This window comes from Cuculus canorus, chromosome 1, assembly GCF_017976375.1.
Source record: "Cuculus canorus isolate bCucCan1 chromosome 1, bCucCan1.pri, whole genome shotgun sequence".
NCBI classification, from domain to species: Eukaryota; Metazoa; Chordata; class Aves; order Cuculiformes; family Cuculidae; genus Cuculus; species Cuculus canorus.
The window spans coordinates 195,290,465-195,304,807 of record NC_071401.1 but is presented as its reverse complement, the minus strand read 5'-3'; the positions used below and the strand labels follow the sequence as shown (position 1 = coordinate 195,304,807).

Genomic DNA, 14,343 nt, shown 5'->3' with positions numbered 1-14,343 from the left:
GTATTAGAATTAGTTATGGGATTAGCTAGCATTTTAGCAGTCAATATTATCTCCCTTCAGGAAATCACAGTTTATACATGGATTTATGGCAACAGCTTGCTGACTTGAGGATACACACGTTTCAGTTATTGGGCTCTTGATTAAAATAATTTATTAAGAGGCTATAGATTTCTATAATTTTTAAAAACACAACTAGGCTTCTTTCTGCCACGATTTCATGTGTTCAAGTTTCTACCTGTTCTTTTCAGAACAAGAAAAATAGGAAGTTTGCATCCTAAGCAACTTGCAGGCTGCATTTTCACTGTAACAAAAGAAAAAAAGCATTCACAAAGAAATTAAAGTTCAACTTGTATAATCTTAATCAAAATACTAAGAAAATATCTGACACCAGTTGAAGAAGCAGCTGGAATAACATTACTACAGAATAGCAGGACGGAATAGCCTTTGGAAAAGTTCTTCTGTTTATAAGGAAAATACAAAAGGCTGCAACTCATTTGAGTGACTGTATGACTTAACATCCAGCTCAATGACAACTTATTTCAGAACATTCATTTTGAAGCAGAGTCGTGTCCAAAGCTTCAAGTGCAAAGCTCCCGTGCTCCAGTTTTATAAGCCAGAACAAAAACCTGTAAACCAGTAAACAACCTAAGTTACCTTTTCTTCCTTCTGGGTCTACTCTTCACGAAGTAAAAGTAACAGAAAAATGAACTATCTATAAAAAACACACTTCTTTACTGCAATAAATTCCAGTTAAGGCCTGAAGAACTTTCCGAGATCCTTTCATCTGCCCAACACCACAGTCATTTTTCTCCATTAACAGTTATAAATAGTTCCCTATATGTCCATTAATACTTACACACAGTTATCTTTATGTAACCCCACAGGAAATGAGTTAAAATTAGTTTTACATTTTAATTTGGTCATAATAAAAAAATCAACATGGCTTAGTGTAACCACACATACTACAAAAAAGTGAAGGCTTAGAAATAAGTCAAATATTAAGAACTGTTTGGGGAGAGTCACAAAATCTAGGAGATTATTTCCTTCCTTGAACAGTTTGTGCAATAGGGGTGCTGCCCTACAGGCAATTTATAATTAATTCATTTCTGCAGGAATTCTCAGGGTTTTGAAGCAGTTAAACTAACCTACATATGGCCTTCCCTCCAGAACAGTGTTTCATTTTCTAGCTTTATTTTGAGCTAAATGATTCCCTTGAGTACTCCTACTGGACAACTGTATTCATTTCAATTAACAATTACCTATTTGCTAAAATTATCAGAATATACATGAGGGAGTAACTAAAAATGAAAGCATAGCTTCCAGTCACAATCCTACTTCCTATGCAGGAAGGCAAAGATTCAAGTAGAAAATAAAGGAAGAATTAAAACTTATTTTCTACATGTGGAAAAGCAGTAAAAAAAAAAAAAAAAGTTATGCACTGCAAAAATGCAGGACATAATACATTTATCACTGAGGCATCCTCACGACCGATTTTACTAGCAGAGTATTTGATCATCAGTTTACAAACCCAAGTGAGCCACAGTATAAGCACAGTGCACTATTTGTATTCCTTGTTTTCCTTTGTTCTGCTTTTTATGTTAACTAATTTCTCAGTTTCGTATGTTAAAATGGTGCAAATACTGGACAACTAATCCAGTAAAGAAACCTGTCTAAATTGGAAGCTATACCCAAGCACCATATATGCTACCAGAACACTGTGTGCCTTCAGGAAAAAAAGAGAGTGTTCATCACAAGGTTATGCATTAGAGAGTCAAATAAGAAGCAAAGCATTTGGGACAGAGGGGAACACCACTTGGGCTTCTTAAGAACTGTGCACTTCCCACAGTCATCAGTCATTTTGACATGATGCATAATCTACACTAGCAAGTCCCTTGAACACTTAAAGACAGGAAACCCATATAGCATCCTTTGAATTAGGAGGCAGTTGTTCGAAGACAGCTGTCCTCCAGGAACTATCAGAGGAATAGCACCACACCAATGTAAATGAAAGACAACATACATTAAAAAAATAATCAAACTATGCAAACCAGTATGAAAATTCTGGACCAACAGCCCCCCTGAAACTCTCAAATGCTAGGAATTATGCCTCTGAAGTACAGCCAAAACCTGCATGAATGAACTAGAACCCTGTCTAAACAGCTGCAGACATCCAGCCCAGCACAAGAAAATGATTCTCATCCGTGATAACAACCCTATAGCAGAAACAAAAGATAGCAATGATAGCAGAGGTGCTAACTGCCCAACCTCAACAAAATTAGCAAGATGAAACAAGGCCACTCACATACCACATCCTTTTCAGCTTCCCATTGATTATCCCTTATTAGCTGTCCAGGAGAAAAAGTCTTGGCCCCTTGTTCCCACTGTAGCCCAGCTGTACAGCTGAAAGATGGTCATCTACCTCTACAGAACCAAAATTAACAAGTGCTCTTAGTCTCACTGATCCATGTAGAAGTTGCTCTTCCTGTGATTACAAAGAGTACGAAACATCTGTGTGTTTTCAGAAGAAAAACAAAACACAGATGTCATCCACATGAGGCAGTAAGAATGACAAGACAGTAAGACAGACAAATGCAGCAAGAGGCAAAATTGTTGAAGACAACAGGGCCCTACTCTGAACTTAGAAGAACAAACAAAACCAGCTACAATTCACAAGATTACATAAGAAGGAAGTTAATGTAAAAAAGTTTGTTTAAAATTGACAAGTTCAATATTGCAACTAAATAAGAGATTAAAATAGCGTATATGTTCTTTAAAGCAATATGGTTTTAACCAAGTTAACTTTCCCTTAGAGGCTGGTGCTATCCAACACATGACTTCAGATACCAAAACTCAGAGCTAAGACCATACACTTAAAACTAATATATTTCAATAATGTTTGAGAATCACGGCCTGCTCTCCAACATAAAAATAAAGAGTATAGCCCTTCCTCCAAAGACAAAGGAACTCGAATTTTACAGATACACTTATGAACACTTCACATCTGTGTTAGGATTTCTGCAAATCACATCAAATTAAAAATTGAACCAATTCATAAAGCACTTACAATTTTCAATCCACTAACCTAGTTGCCCTTGGCACATCCATAACACTAGGCAATTTAATTCTTCTGACTGGACTAAAGAAAATCAGAAGTAAAATAAATTTTAAAAAATAAAAATTATCTGTCAGATGTATCACGGTAGGATTTCCTTCAAAGTTACTGATGCATCCTTCTAGAAATCTGAATGAATGGAACATGTATCTTTATTTGCTTTTGTTCCTAATGACACATCTAGCCCATGAGGCAAAATCATCCTTATCTTCAGTCATTTTATAATAGCTAGGTATTTTGCCCCTCCTGAAGTAACTGGCTACATAAGCTTGCTACTTTTTACAGCTGATAATTCAATTCTTCTAGGCTTTTCTTTCAGAAGATACTTCCATTAGAGCAATATTGCCTTAAAGTCTTCCCACAAATTGATTACCACCAATAAAATGACCTTTTAAAGAAATGTAAAGTATCATTTTGTAGGAGAACAGATAGGAGGAAAAATTAGGTCAACCAAACTAGGTCATTCATTTATACCGCTATTTATATGGTACCTTTTGGGAAACCTATTTCTCTACTTCATCTTTTTAGCTAATATTTTTTTCATTCTAAAGCTGACAGCAAAGGGTAGCTAGAGCAAGGCCTGCAGAGGGACATGCAGTAACTTTCCTATGCAGACCTTGCAGAGATCGCAACATCCTGACATCAGTAATCAAAGATATTTTAAAACAACCGTTACCGACCGTTGGTCCTAAAGTCTGATGGACTTCACTGTGTCTTCTCGTACAACTCTTTCCTCACCTTGCTGTTGCACTCTCAGCTTCCCTAATAAAGCTACTAGCTTTGTACTTAACACTGTCCCAGCAGTATTTAGTCCGAACACAGTTTTGTTTCTTGAAGATGTGGAGGGACTCCAGACAGTACTTCAACCATGAAGCCATTGTCTGGGGCTCTCAGTTCTGGATCAAAAACTCAACGGCTGTACCTTAGCACTCCCCTTCTGTGAACACATTCTGACTGTTCAAATTCAAACAAATAATTCACAAGTTAAGTTTATATTGGCAAGTTTTTCTGCCAGATGAAGCAGGAAAACAGAGCTTAATATCTCTTTGCAACATTCACATGCTAGTTAATAGGAATAGAAATGGATATCCATGCTTCATTTAGGGCAAATACACACAGCTGAGTTACTGGAGTCTGCACTGGCATAACTGCAGCAACTGTGGAGCACAACAGCCTGAGGAAAACACAAGGATGCAAATACCTCGTGTCCCAACAGCACAAAGAGCTTCTGCTCTACCAAATTAACTCATGCTTTAGTCCACTCTGTACCTGAACTTTAACTCTGATGCCCCTCCTTAAAGGAAGACTGCTTTATAAGACCAAGAAGAAAAACATCCTCTAGCTTCCAACTCCAGTTCCACAAGTGTGGACTCAAGGCATAATTAAAGTTTCACCTCCTCTTAACACCAACAACTGCATTACTATTTTCCCAACACTAAAGTGTCCTACGTACTAAGCATATTACAGTAAAACTGTAGCAATACACAAAAATCCATCAATCTTAAGTAGTAACAGTGAAGAAAATCAAACAGGATTTCCATTTATTACAAATTAACGGCTTTAAGACCAATTTAAAAGCCTCAGACTTTTGTTGCACTTAGAATTAACAACTGTATACACTTTAGACAAGCAGATGTCCAGATTAACCTTTCCCTGCTTGCAGAGCTCAAAACTTCTACTAGTGTTTAGTTATTACAACACAAAGAAAAAACACCATGAACCTATTGCAGTTTTAAAGAAAACTATGTACACTCCAAGCCAAGAAATTCTTACTACAGCAATCAGTCACACATACATGCAAAGTAGTATACAGATATACATCCAGATATATGCATATGGATATGCATATATCTCTGCACATACATAGAACTACATAGAACTATAGATTAGGGTCTAAGATTGAAACTACAGTCACATGAGATATCTGTATATAAGTATTTAGATATCTATCTATATAAACATATCTATCCATACATAAATATATATGGCCAAAGGCCTTGTAGGATTGAGATCAGAATAAAAGCTAAGTATGTATTTGATACACAGGGGACAGGACAAGAGGGAATGGCCTGAAGCTCCGCCAGGGGAGGTTCAGGTTGGATATCAGAAAAAAATTCTTCATAGAAAGAGTCATTGGGCACTAGAACAGGCTGCCCAGGGAGGTGGTCAAGTCGCCTTCCCTAGAGGTGTTTAAGGAACGGGTGGATGAAGTGCTTAGGGACATGGTTTAGGAAGTGTTAGGAATGGTTGGACTCGATGATCCAGTGGGTCCTTTCCAACCTGGTGATTCTGTGTGATTCTGTGTGTGTGTGTGTGTGTATATAGTGTGCCATGAGGTGCAAACTCAGGATTACCGTTTGCTCCTCCTGAATCACTATAATATTCAGCACAGTCAGTACTCAAGCCCTTACTCCACAAGAACAGTGGAGTTGGACACTGCTGTCTTTAGAAGCTTAGCAAACAGAGCTTACTACCACACAAGCCATTTGACACAGCCCAGAGCATTGCCTAACTGACTTATTTTAGTGTCATTTGCTCGAAAGAACTACTGCAATTTTGGGCAGAGTTTGCAAGTTCTTACACCCCAGGGTCACTACAGCAGCTTTGTGGTTGTATTCAGCCACCCCTATGAAAATTCAGAATGGCATCTTTGAAACGAACAGTACTCAATTTCTCGGAAGAGGACAAAAAGCTGAGTATTTAAACTGCGTGGTTGTTGACAGAAAGTGGTATTTTCATATAACACTTAAAGAACTGTATTTCACAAAATTTCAGAAGCCTCTGAAGTTAAGGGTTATTTAAGTTCCTATTCAGTCATATTGCTCCAACCAGATGCAGCCTATGCAAATGAAGCTTCTCAAATGGCCTGGATGACTACCACTTCTAACAATGAACTAATCTGCTGGGGTGCGTGTCCCCAAATCAAATTAACAGCATGTAGCTGAAATACTGTTAACAGAAATTAACCTCCAAAAATACAGTAACACTCAAATTAAAACACAATATGGAAGATGAATACTAACAGACCCTTTTTTTTCCACTCTAAAATTATGAAAGGTCTCAATGCAGATCTAAAGTGACAGTTGTCTATGATCTATTAACACATCTGTAAGAGCAGAGCTTCTTCTAACAGATCAGCTGTGCAGCATACTTACGGGTCATTTTCTCCAAGGCAATCACTCTTTCCATCACACTTAAGGGAAGCGAAGTGCTCAGAACTGTTGATTTTTGTGCAAAAGTGCCCAGGTTACAAGAATTTCATTCAAACTTGTTTGATTTTTAAGTTTCAAGGAACAGTTTACCATTCAGTGGATTCTACAGAAGCATTTTTCCTAGTTTAGCCTTAACAGACAAATAGCCTTTCTCTTGAAAAGACAGCATCTACTTTAACACATATAAGAAAGCACAAGTTGAGAGTTCATATTTCAAATCATGCTACAGGCATGCAACTCATTAAGTAAATAAATACTAGAAAACAATTCCTAAAAATGTCTATGTGGGGGCAGAGAGTATGACAAAAATAACAATGTAGAGAGATATAACTCTCTTATATTCTTCACCAAGCTCCAGATCATACACTTTCCTTATAAATTTGAAAAGTATCTTCACAGATACTCAAGAGGTGCATTAATGGCATCTGAATCAAAGGTTTATACAAATGCACATTAATAGACAGTCAGGCTTTTAAGAAGGGTGTTCCCAAGTGCTGTTGCTATGGTTGAATGTAGTATTTGTGATATCTTAAATGGCATTCAGAATACATAGGAATTGGGGAAAAAAAAAAATAAAAAAAAAAAATCAATGGCATGACTGATCAGTGATTTAGAACAATTTAGGTTGCTAATTCATTTTTGGTAGTTTTAAGCACTTTGGAAAATACGTACTTTTCTGCAGGGGGAGGGAAAACCAGGGAAGGCCAATTTCATAACACAGTACTCCATACGATCACCTTAGCTTTTATTCTTAGATGTCAAGCACATTCCACCCTGCCTTTTTTTCCACACAGGATTTTCATGAAATAATGAGGCAGAAGTACTTAAAAATAAAAATCTCAAAAATAAAGCCATCAAGAGGCTAAAGGCACAGAAACTACCTTTTTACCTGGTTCAAATCAATGACCCATTCAAACCCCGTTTCACACTTCAAAAAACCACATAGGTTCTTTACTATCACCAAACCTAAAACTGTCAACGCAGATGGACTCAACAGAACACAAGATAGACAAGACAATATTCAGCTGTTTAAATTACCAGTGTCCTCTTGAATTAAAAGTTTATAAACATCTGAGACTAGAGGTAGCTACTACTTGCAAAGTTGTTAAAAATCAGGGTTATTCAGAGCGATGATCTAAGACAGCATCATTTGGACACCACTATCTCCAGACAACAGCAGAGAGTCTCCTGCACAGCACCCATTGCAAAAACTACAAACACTTTCAGCCATTCTCTGTGCTCCATGACAACAGATTAGCCAGCTATACAACCCAAAAGATGAAGCTATTTTGTCCTATACCACAAAACATTTGAAACATAGCATCCGATTTTTTTTATAGTAAAACTTTACATCTTTCATATTTCAGTTCTCCTATAACAAAGGCAACCTACATTAGACAAATGATAGAAAGGTGTACCAGAATGGTTTTGTCAAGATGATTGCAAAAGACAACAGAAATGTGTTACTTGTGGAAATGAAAAATCAGAAAAAAAATACAATGAGGTCTTTCTAAAATCTAGGAAAATTGTTTACTTTGCCTCCATGTGGAGCTTGGATTTGCAAAACCCATTTAATATAAGACACACATTCACTACAGAAAATCAGAATCCAGGCCATGCTGGTTGTATCCATACAATAAGAAATACCAAGAGGAACCAACCTTACTTACTCCTTTTTTTCCAAATACCAGCATCAGAGGGAAATAAGGAAAAGCATAGTCTTGGATGTACTGTAACCAAAATAAAATTCTGACCTACATTACTTTAGGAAAAGCCCACTCGCCCTTATATCCACAGATACATGCTTACTGGGAAAAAATGCTGACAAGCCCATACTGGTTTTGAACTATTCACTTAATTTAAACCTCATTGTGCTCACCATTAGTTCTGAAATGATCTATTAATAGAAGTTCTGCTCACATTCTAGTGCAGAGTAATTAAAATTAAATATATTTGATTTTCAGCAACAAATAATTTATTAGGGGAGGGTAATCGACTTCCCACCTTCTAAGGGACATATGTTTCCAGGGCTTCTAATGGCATTACTGTTTAGTGGTCTTAGTCATCTACACCACGGACTTTCAGTAACATTCAGCCAGACCATTCAACCTGTCCACGCACAAATCTAGCTTCTCTACCCTCTCTTCCAGCTCTCCCTGTCACCTATCGAGTACTTTTAGTTCATCCACTCAGGCTTAAATATAATTCTGCAAGCCTATTACTCAACATATTCAAAGGCAATAAGGATGTGAAAATAAAGAATTGTTTTCAACTGCATTCACCCACTCTTCCATTCCTATTTTTAGATTCCATTTTGACTTGGAAATGAAGCGATGAGTAACAGCAATTCCTATTCCACAAATTTGCCAGCACTTAGCAGCAACAGTACATCCTGCACTTAAATGAACAAATACAACTTCCTCCTTCCCATCTCCCCACCCAAAAAAAACCCCTCTACTAAATCCTAAAGAGAACAGAATACTGAAGCTTTTTTACCCCCTTCACCTCTCTTTTCTTCTCCCTTTCCAATCATTTCAAAAAGCAGCACAGCTCTGTAAAAAAAACAACAAATGCCACCATCACCAAAACATACAACAAAAAAAAAAGCAAAACACCCCAAAGCGTTATTTGAAAAAATCAATAAATTGGTAATTATGATTCTTGCATACTAATCTACATCTGCTTTAGTACATGAAGGTGAATACCGAGAGTAATGTGAATATTAAGGCCAAAGATCAGCACCCTACTTTTCTGTGTTCCCTAGAATTTATTATGCAAATATCAAATATGAAAGTTTGAAACAGAAGGTGTTAAGAGGACAAAAGAAATTCTGAATGCAATTTTTTCCAAAGCATTTAACATGGTTTCAGGTCATAGACCTTTCTCCTGAAATGCCTTGACAATTAGTTCCTACAATCGTATTTTCCCAGTTTTTTAAACGGCATTGTCTTTCCTTACTGTTCTGTGAAAGCCATGGGAAGGGCTAACTGACTATACGGTTGAAAGCTACAGAAATGTGCTGTCAGATAGAGAAATTGAAACAAAAGCTGTTTTTCCATACAGAAGTGCTACTACTTGGAAAAAAAAAGAATATCAAAACTATTGCACATCGTTCAACTATAACAAAGCAAAAACATTAGGCTGTTTTTCAGACATCGAACAGCAGAAGCGGGTTAAAAGACCAAGTACAAAGTATGTAACATAAAGGCTATTTTTCAAAAGCCTACATTTTCCATTAGTCTAGGCCACCCTTTCTGTAAAGTGCATGTAGTTTACCCAAACAAGACAGACTCATCAGTACGAGGCAAGATGTCAATCTGTATTTGTTTAAGCAGAATTATATTACTAATACTATTAAGTAATGAAATAGTTCTGCCAAAATATTTAACCTCTAAATTCTCACATGAAGATGCTCTACTCAGCAAGACAGATTCACAAGTGTCCCATCACTCCAACTCCATTCTTCATGTCACATATTTCTCTCTTCCTTTCCCACACACTCAGACATTTCAGCAGCATACTTTCAGTATTTGCAAAATCCTGCCCAAAGAGCGTGGCCCATTTCCCACGGGCTCCCACCCCACCCTGGATGAACTCGTTACTTCCCAAAGTCCACTCCGCTTCCTCTTCCACCCCTGGACCTGCCAGCGCTCCCAACGTCCCTCCGCCTTGCGCAACATCCGTGGCCTCCTCCCCACATTTCAGACAATCCCTGATGCCACACTTATATTGAGATTCCTTTTTTTCGTTTGTTCCCTAGACCACTAGCAAAGACTGACAGCTTCAAGGGCTAATGATGTGGGTTTAGTACTAAAACAAGCAACAAAGATATGTGTATATGGAGGTCGCTAACCCGCTCATCTTTAGCTCTTCTGTTGTCAAACTGTATTTAAAGGGTTTAAACAATACTGAAAAGTGCCAGCGACATCTGCCCAATCAAAATTATTATTCACAGCTCAGACCGTCTATTCAAAAGATAAATCCTCTCAAACATTTTAACAGCCCGATTAAACAGCTAAAATAAACCAGGGAAAGCATTAATTCTCCAATAAATTCTTCTGCCAAGCACACACGTTAACCAAAGGCTGACGGTGAACCGATTTGGAAGGAAGAAAGGACGAGGGATACAGGCAGGGCAGCGATGGGGGATGGGGAGCGAAGGGATATGTTAGGGAAGGGAAAATGAATATTCCTCCAAGGACTAGTCAATACATTTCACACACCTCCTCGGAACGAAGGGAAGTCTCAAGCAGGCGGCTACAGGGGCAGATATAGGGGGGAAGGAGAGCCCGATTATCCCCAGATGACATGATGTACGGCAAACCAGGAGAGAAAAGGGGCTCTACGGGAGAGGAAGCGCTCACAGCCCTCCCCGAGCCGCCTCTGTCACCTTTATCTGTTCAGGGAAGGAAGAGGGGAGAAGGCTCCCGTTTAATTTTGCAACAGCCGATCACCTACCATCTCCGCAGGAGAACGGCCAGGGGCCGGGGGCAGGAAGGCATAAAATCACCCCCTGCAACGAGCTCAAGAAGTGGTGGGAGGCACGGGGGAGCCGCCCGAGCTTCGGGGCTACACAATAGCCGGTCACTCCCAGAGAAGCGATGCTTCTCCCATCGCCCCTCTGCCCGCAGAGGGATGGGGAAGGGGCGCCGGGGGGGGAGCCCAGCGCCCCGAGGGCAGGCAGGAGCCTTTCCCCACCCCACCCCACCCCTTGGCTTGGAGAGGGATGGGCCGTGAGAGCAGCTACCCACCAACCACGGGGACACCCCCCCCCGCCCCGAGAGCGGGCAGGAGCCTTGCCCCCTCCCTTTGCTCGCAGAGGGGTGGGGAAGGGGCGGTGGGAGCAGCTCCTCACCATCCTCGGGCGATCCCCCCGTCCCGACGGAAGGCAGGAGCCTTGCCTACGCCCCGCCTTTGCTCGCAGAGGGATGAAGAAGAGGCTCTGGGGGGAGCCCAGCGTTCCCTCCCCCACCCCCGGATCCCCAGGCCCGAAGGGAAGGCAGGAGCCTTGCCCCCCCATCGCCTGCAAGGATGGGCAAAGGGCTGTAAGAGCAGCTCCTCACCAACCTCGACAACCCCCTCCCCCAGCGGGAAGGAAGGAGCCTTGCACCCCCGTCCTTTACCGGCAGAAGGATGGGGAAGAGGCTCCGTGGGGACCCCAGCTCCCCACCCCGACCCCTCCCCGAGGGCAGGCAGGAGCCTTGACCCCCCCACCTTTGCTCGCAGAGGGATGAAGAAGGAGCTGTAAGAGAAGCTCCTCACTAACCTCGGGGGACCCCCGCCCCGACGGCAGGATGGAGCCTTGCCCCCCTCTCTGCTCGCAGAAGGACGAGGAAGGGGCTCCGTGGGGACCCCAGTGTCCGTCCCCCCCGCCCCTCCCCCCTCGCCCTTGCACCGCCGCCCCTCACCATAAAGTCGCTGGCGAAGTTGTCCTCCCCATTGTGGTCCGTGTCCTTCATGGCCTGGACTCGCTTAATGAATTTCCTCAGGATCTCCTCCTGGCTCATCCTGCCCGCCGGAGCCCCAGCCCCGCCCGCCCGCTCTCTCTCCGCCGCCGCAGCCCCGGCCGCTTCTCCCGCCTCGCTGCCCGCACCCCCGGGCCCGCCGGCTCGGCTCGGCTCCCCGCCCCGCTCACGGCCGCCCGGCCGCCCGCTCCATCCTCCCCTCCCTGGACGCCGCCAACACAGGGACACGACGGACCCACCACCTCCTCCCCCCGCGCAGGCGCCGCTCCCGGCTCTTCCTACGCCCGCCCCGCCCCGCCCGATGGCCCGCCCTCACCGCACGCCCATTGGCCGCCCCGGGACCGCAGCGCTTCTATTGGTCTTCACGCACGCCACTCACCGCCTAGCCCAGCCCCCCCGAGGGAGAACTTGGTCGCGCTCTTCGCCTGGCCCCGGTCTGCCCGCCCCTCCCGTTTCCCACGGATGGGACCTTCCGAAGGCCGCCGAATGGAGTCTGGACGGGACCACTGGGAAGGCCGGGGGGGGGGGGGGGAGGAGAGCCGAGCGAGGTGCGGTTCCCCCTGGCAGGAGTACAATGGGGCGGCGGGGGTGCTGCGGGATGCCGGGACCTGGAGCCGCTCCGGCACCGCGTCCCCAGCGCGGGGGGTCCCTGGCGATCGCCGCCTCCTCGCCGAGCGTCCCGTCGAAACGCCCGGAGGAAAGGAGTTCCCTTCTTGCGTGGCGAAGTCCGGAGCCCCGTTTAAAGCGCCCGGGAAAGGGTCTCCCCGCGGGTGCGCCGGGAGCGGGGCGGGAGCTGCTCCATAAGGGCGGAGATGAGGGGCGGCACAGGGCAAAGCTTCCTTTTGCTCTCGTGCAGGGCGGCTCGGCAGCGCCTGAGTACGGCCAGTCTGCTGGAGTGCCGCTCGTCCCGGTCATAGAATGGCTTGAGTTGGAAGGGACCTCAAAGATCATCCAGTTCCAACCCCTGTGCCATGAGCACGGACTCCTCCCAGCAGACCAGGCTGCCCAAAGCCCCATCCAACCTGGCCTATACACCTCCAGGGATGAGGCAGTCACAGCTTCCTTGGGCTACCTGTTCCAGTTCCTCACCACCCTTCATCATGACAAATTTCTTTTTAACGTCTAGTCTAAATCTTCCCCCTTCCAATTTAAAGCCATCCTCCCTTGTCCTATCATTACATGCTCTTATAAAAAGTCCTTCCTTGGCTTTATTGTACCTTCAGGCACTTGAAGGCCACTATAAGTTCTCCCCACAGCCTTGCCTCCTCTCCCTCTCCTCTCCCTCTCCTCTCCCTCTCCGCTCCCTCTCCTCTCCTCTCCTCTCCTCTCCTCTTCTCTCCTCTCCTCTCCTCTCCTCTCCTCTCCTCTCCTCTCCTCTCCTCTCCTCTCCTCTCCTCTAGCCAGAACAATCCCAGCTCTCTCATATAGCAGAGTTGTCCTTATAGCAGAGGTGTTCCAACCTTCTGATTGTCTTTATGGCCCTCCTCTTGGCCCGTTCCAACAGTTCCATATCCTTCTTATGTTGGGGATTCCAGAACCGGACACAATACTCCAGATGACGTCTCATGAGAGTAGAGTCGAGGGGCAGAATCCCTTCCCTCGACCTGCAGGCCACGCTTCTTTCAATGCAGCCAGGACACAGTGCCTGGGCTGCAGGCAGGCATTGCTGGCTCATGTTGAGCTTCTCATCAATCAGCACCCCAAGTCCTTCTCCACGGGGCTGCTCTCAGTCCAGTTGTCCTCCATCCTGTATTGAAACTTTGGATTGCCCTGATCCAGGTGTAGGACTTTGCACTCGGCCTTGTTGAGGTTCATGAGTCCTGCTTGCTTTCTATGGGGAAAAGTTACACATGAAAACATCTGCTGGAGAGCCCTGCAAAAAGGGATCTGGGGATTCTGGTTGATGACAAGTTCAAAATGAGCCAAGTGTGCCCTGGCAGCCAAGCGGGCAACCATGTCCTGGAGTGCATCAAGCATGGCATCGCCAGCGGGTCAAGGGAGGTGATTGTCCTGCTCTACTCTGCACTGGTGTGGCCCTACCTTGAGTATTGTACACAGTTTTGGGCACTGCAATATAAAAGGGATATCAAGCTACTGGAGAGTGTCCAGAGGAGGGCCACGAAGTTGGTGAGGGGTCTAGAAGGGAAGTCATGTGAGGAGCAGCTGAAATCACTTGGTCTGTTCAGCCTGGAGAAAAGGAGACTGAGGGGGGGACGTCATAGCAGTTTACTGCTTCCTCACAAGGGAAGGAGGAGGAGCTGATCTCTTCTCTCTGGTGACCAATGATAGGACCCAAGGGGATGATGGGAAGATGTGTCAGGAGAGGTTTAGGTTGGATATTAGGAAACGTTTTTTCATTCAGAGTGTGGTGGAGTGGTGGAGCACTGGAGCACTGAGGCCAAGCCTACCAGTATTCAAGGAGCATTTGGACAATGCCCTCAGACACATGGTGTAAATTTTGGGGTTGTCCTGTGTAGGGATAGGAGTTGGACTCAATGATCCTTGTGTGTCCATTCTGACTCAGTGAATCTGCGATTCTTGTTGAACTTCCTGG

The 14,343-nt window shown here is 43.9% G+C and overlaps 1 protein-coding gene across 1 annotated transcript in view; it reads right to left on the bottom strand.

The window, feature by feature from the left end:
• Window positions 1–11,875, bottom strand: part of PTPN12 (protein tyrosine phosphatase non-receptor type 12) — a 78,903-nt gene extending 67,028 nt beyond the window's left edge. The window contains exon 1 of the mRNA XM_054071291.1: window positions 11,733–11,875. Coding sequence (XP_053927266.1) covers window positions 11,733–11,831 — 99 coding nt within the window. The 5' untranslated portion in view covers window positions 11,832–11,875. The remainder of the gene's footprint in view (window positions 1–11,732) is intronic.
• Window positions 11,876–14,343: the final 2,468 nt, after the last annotated feature.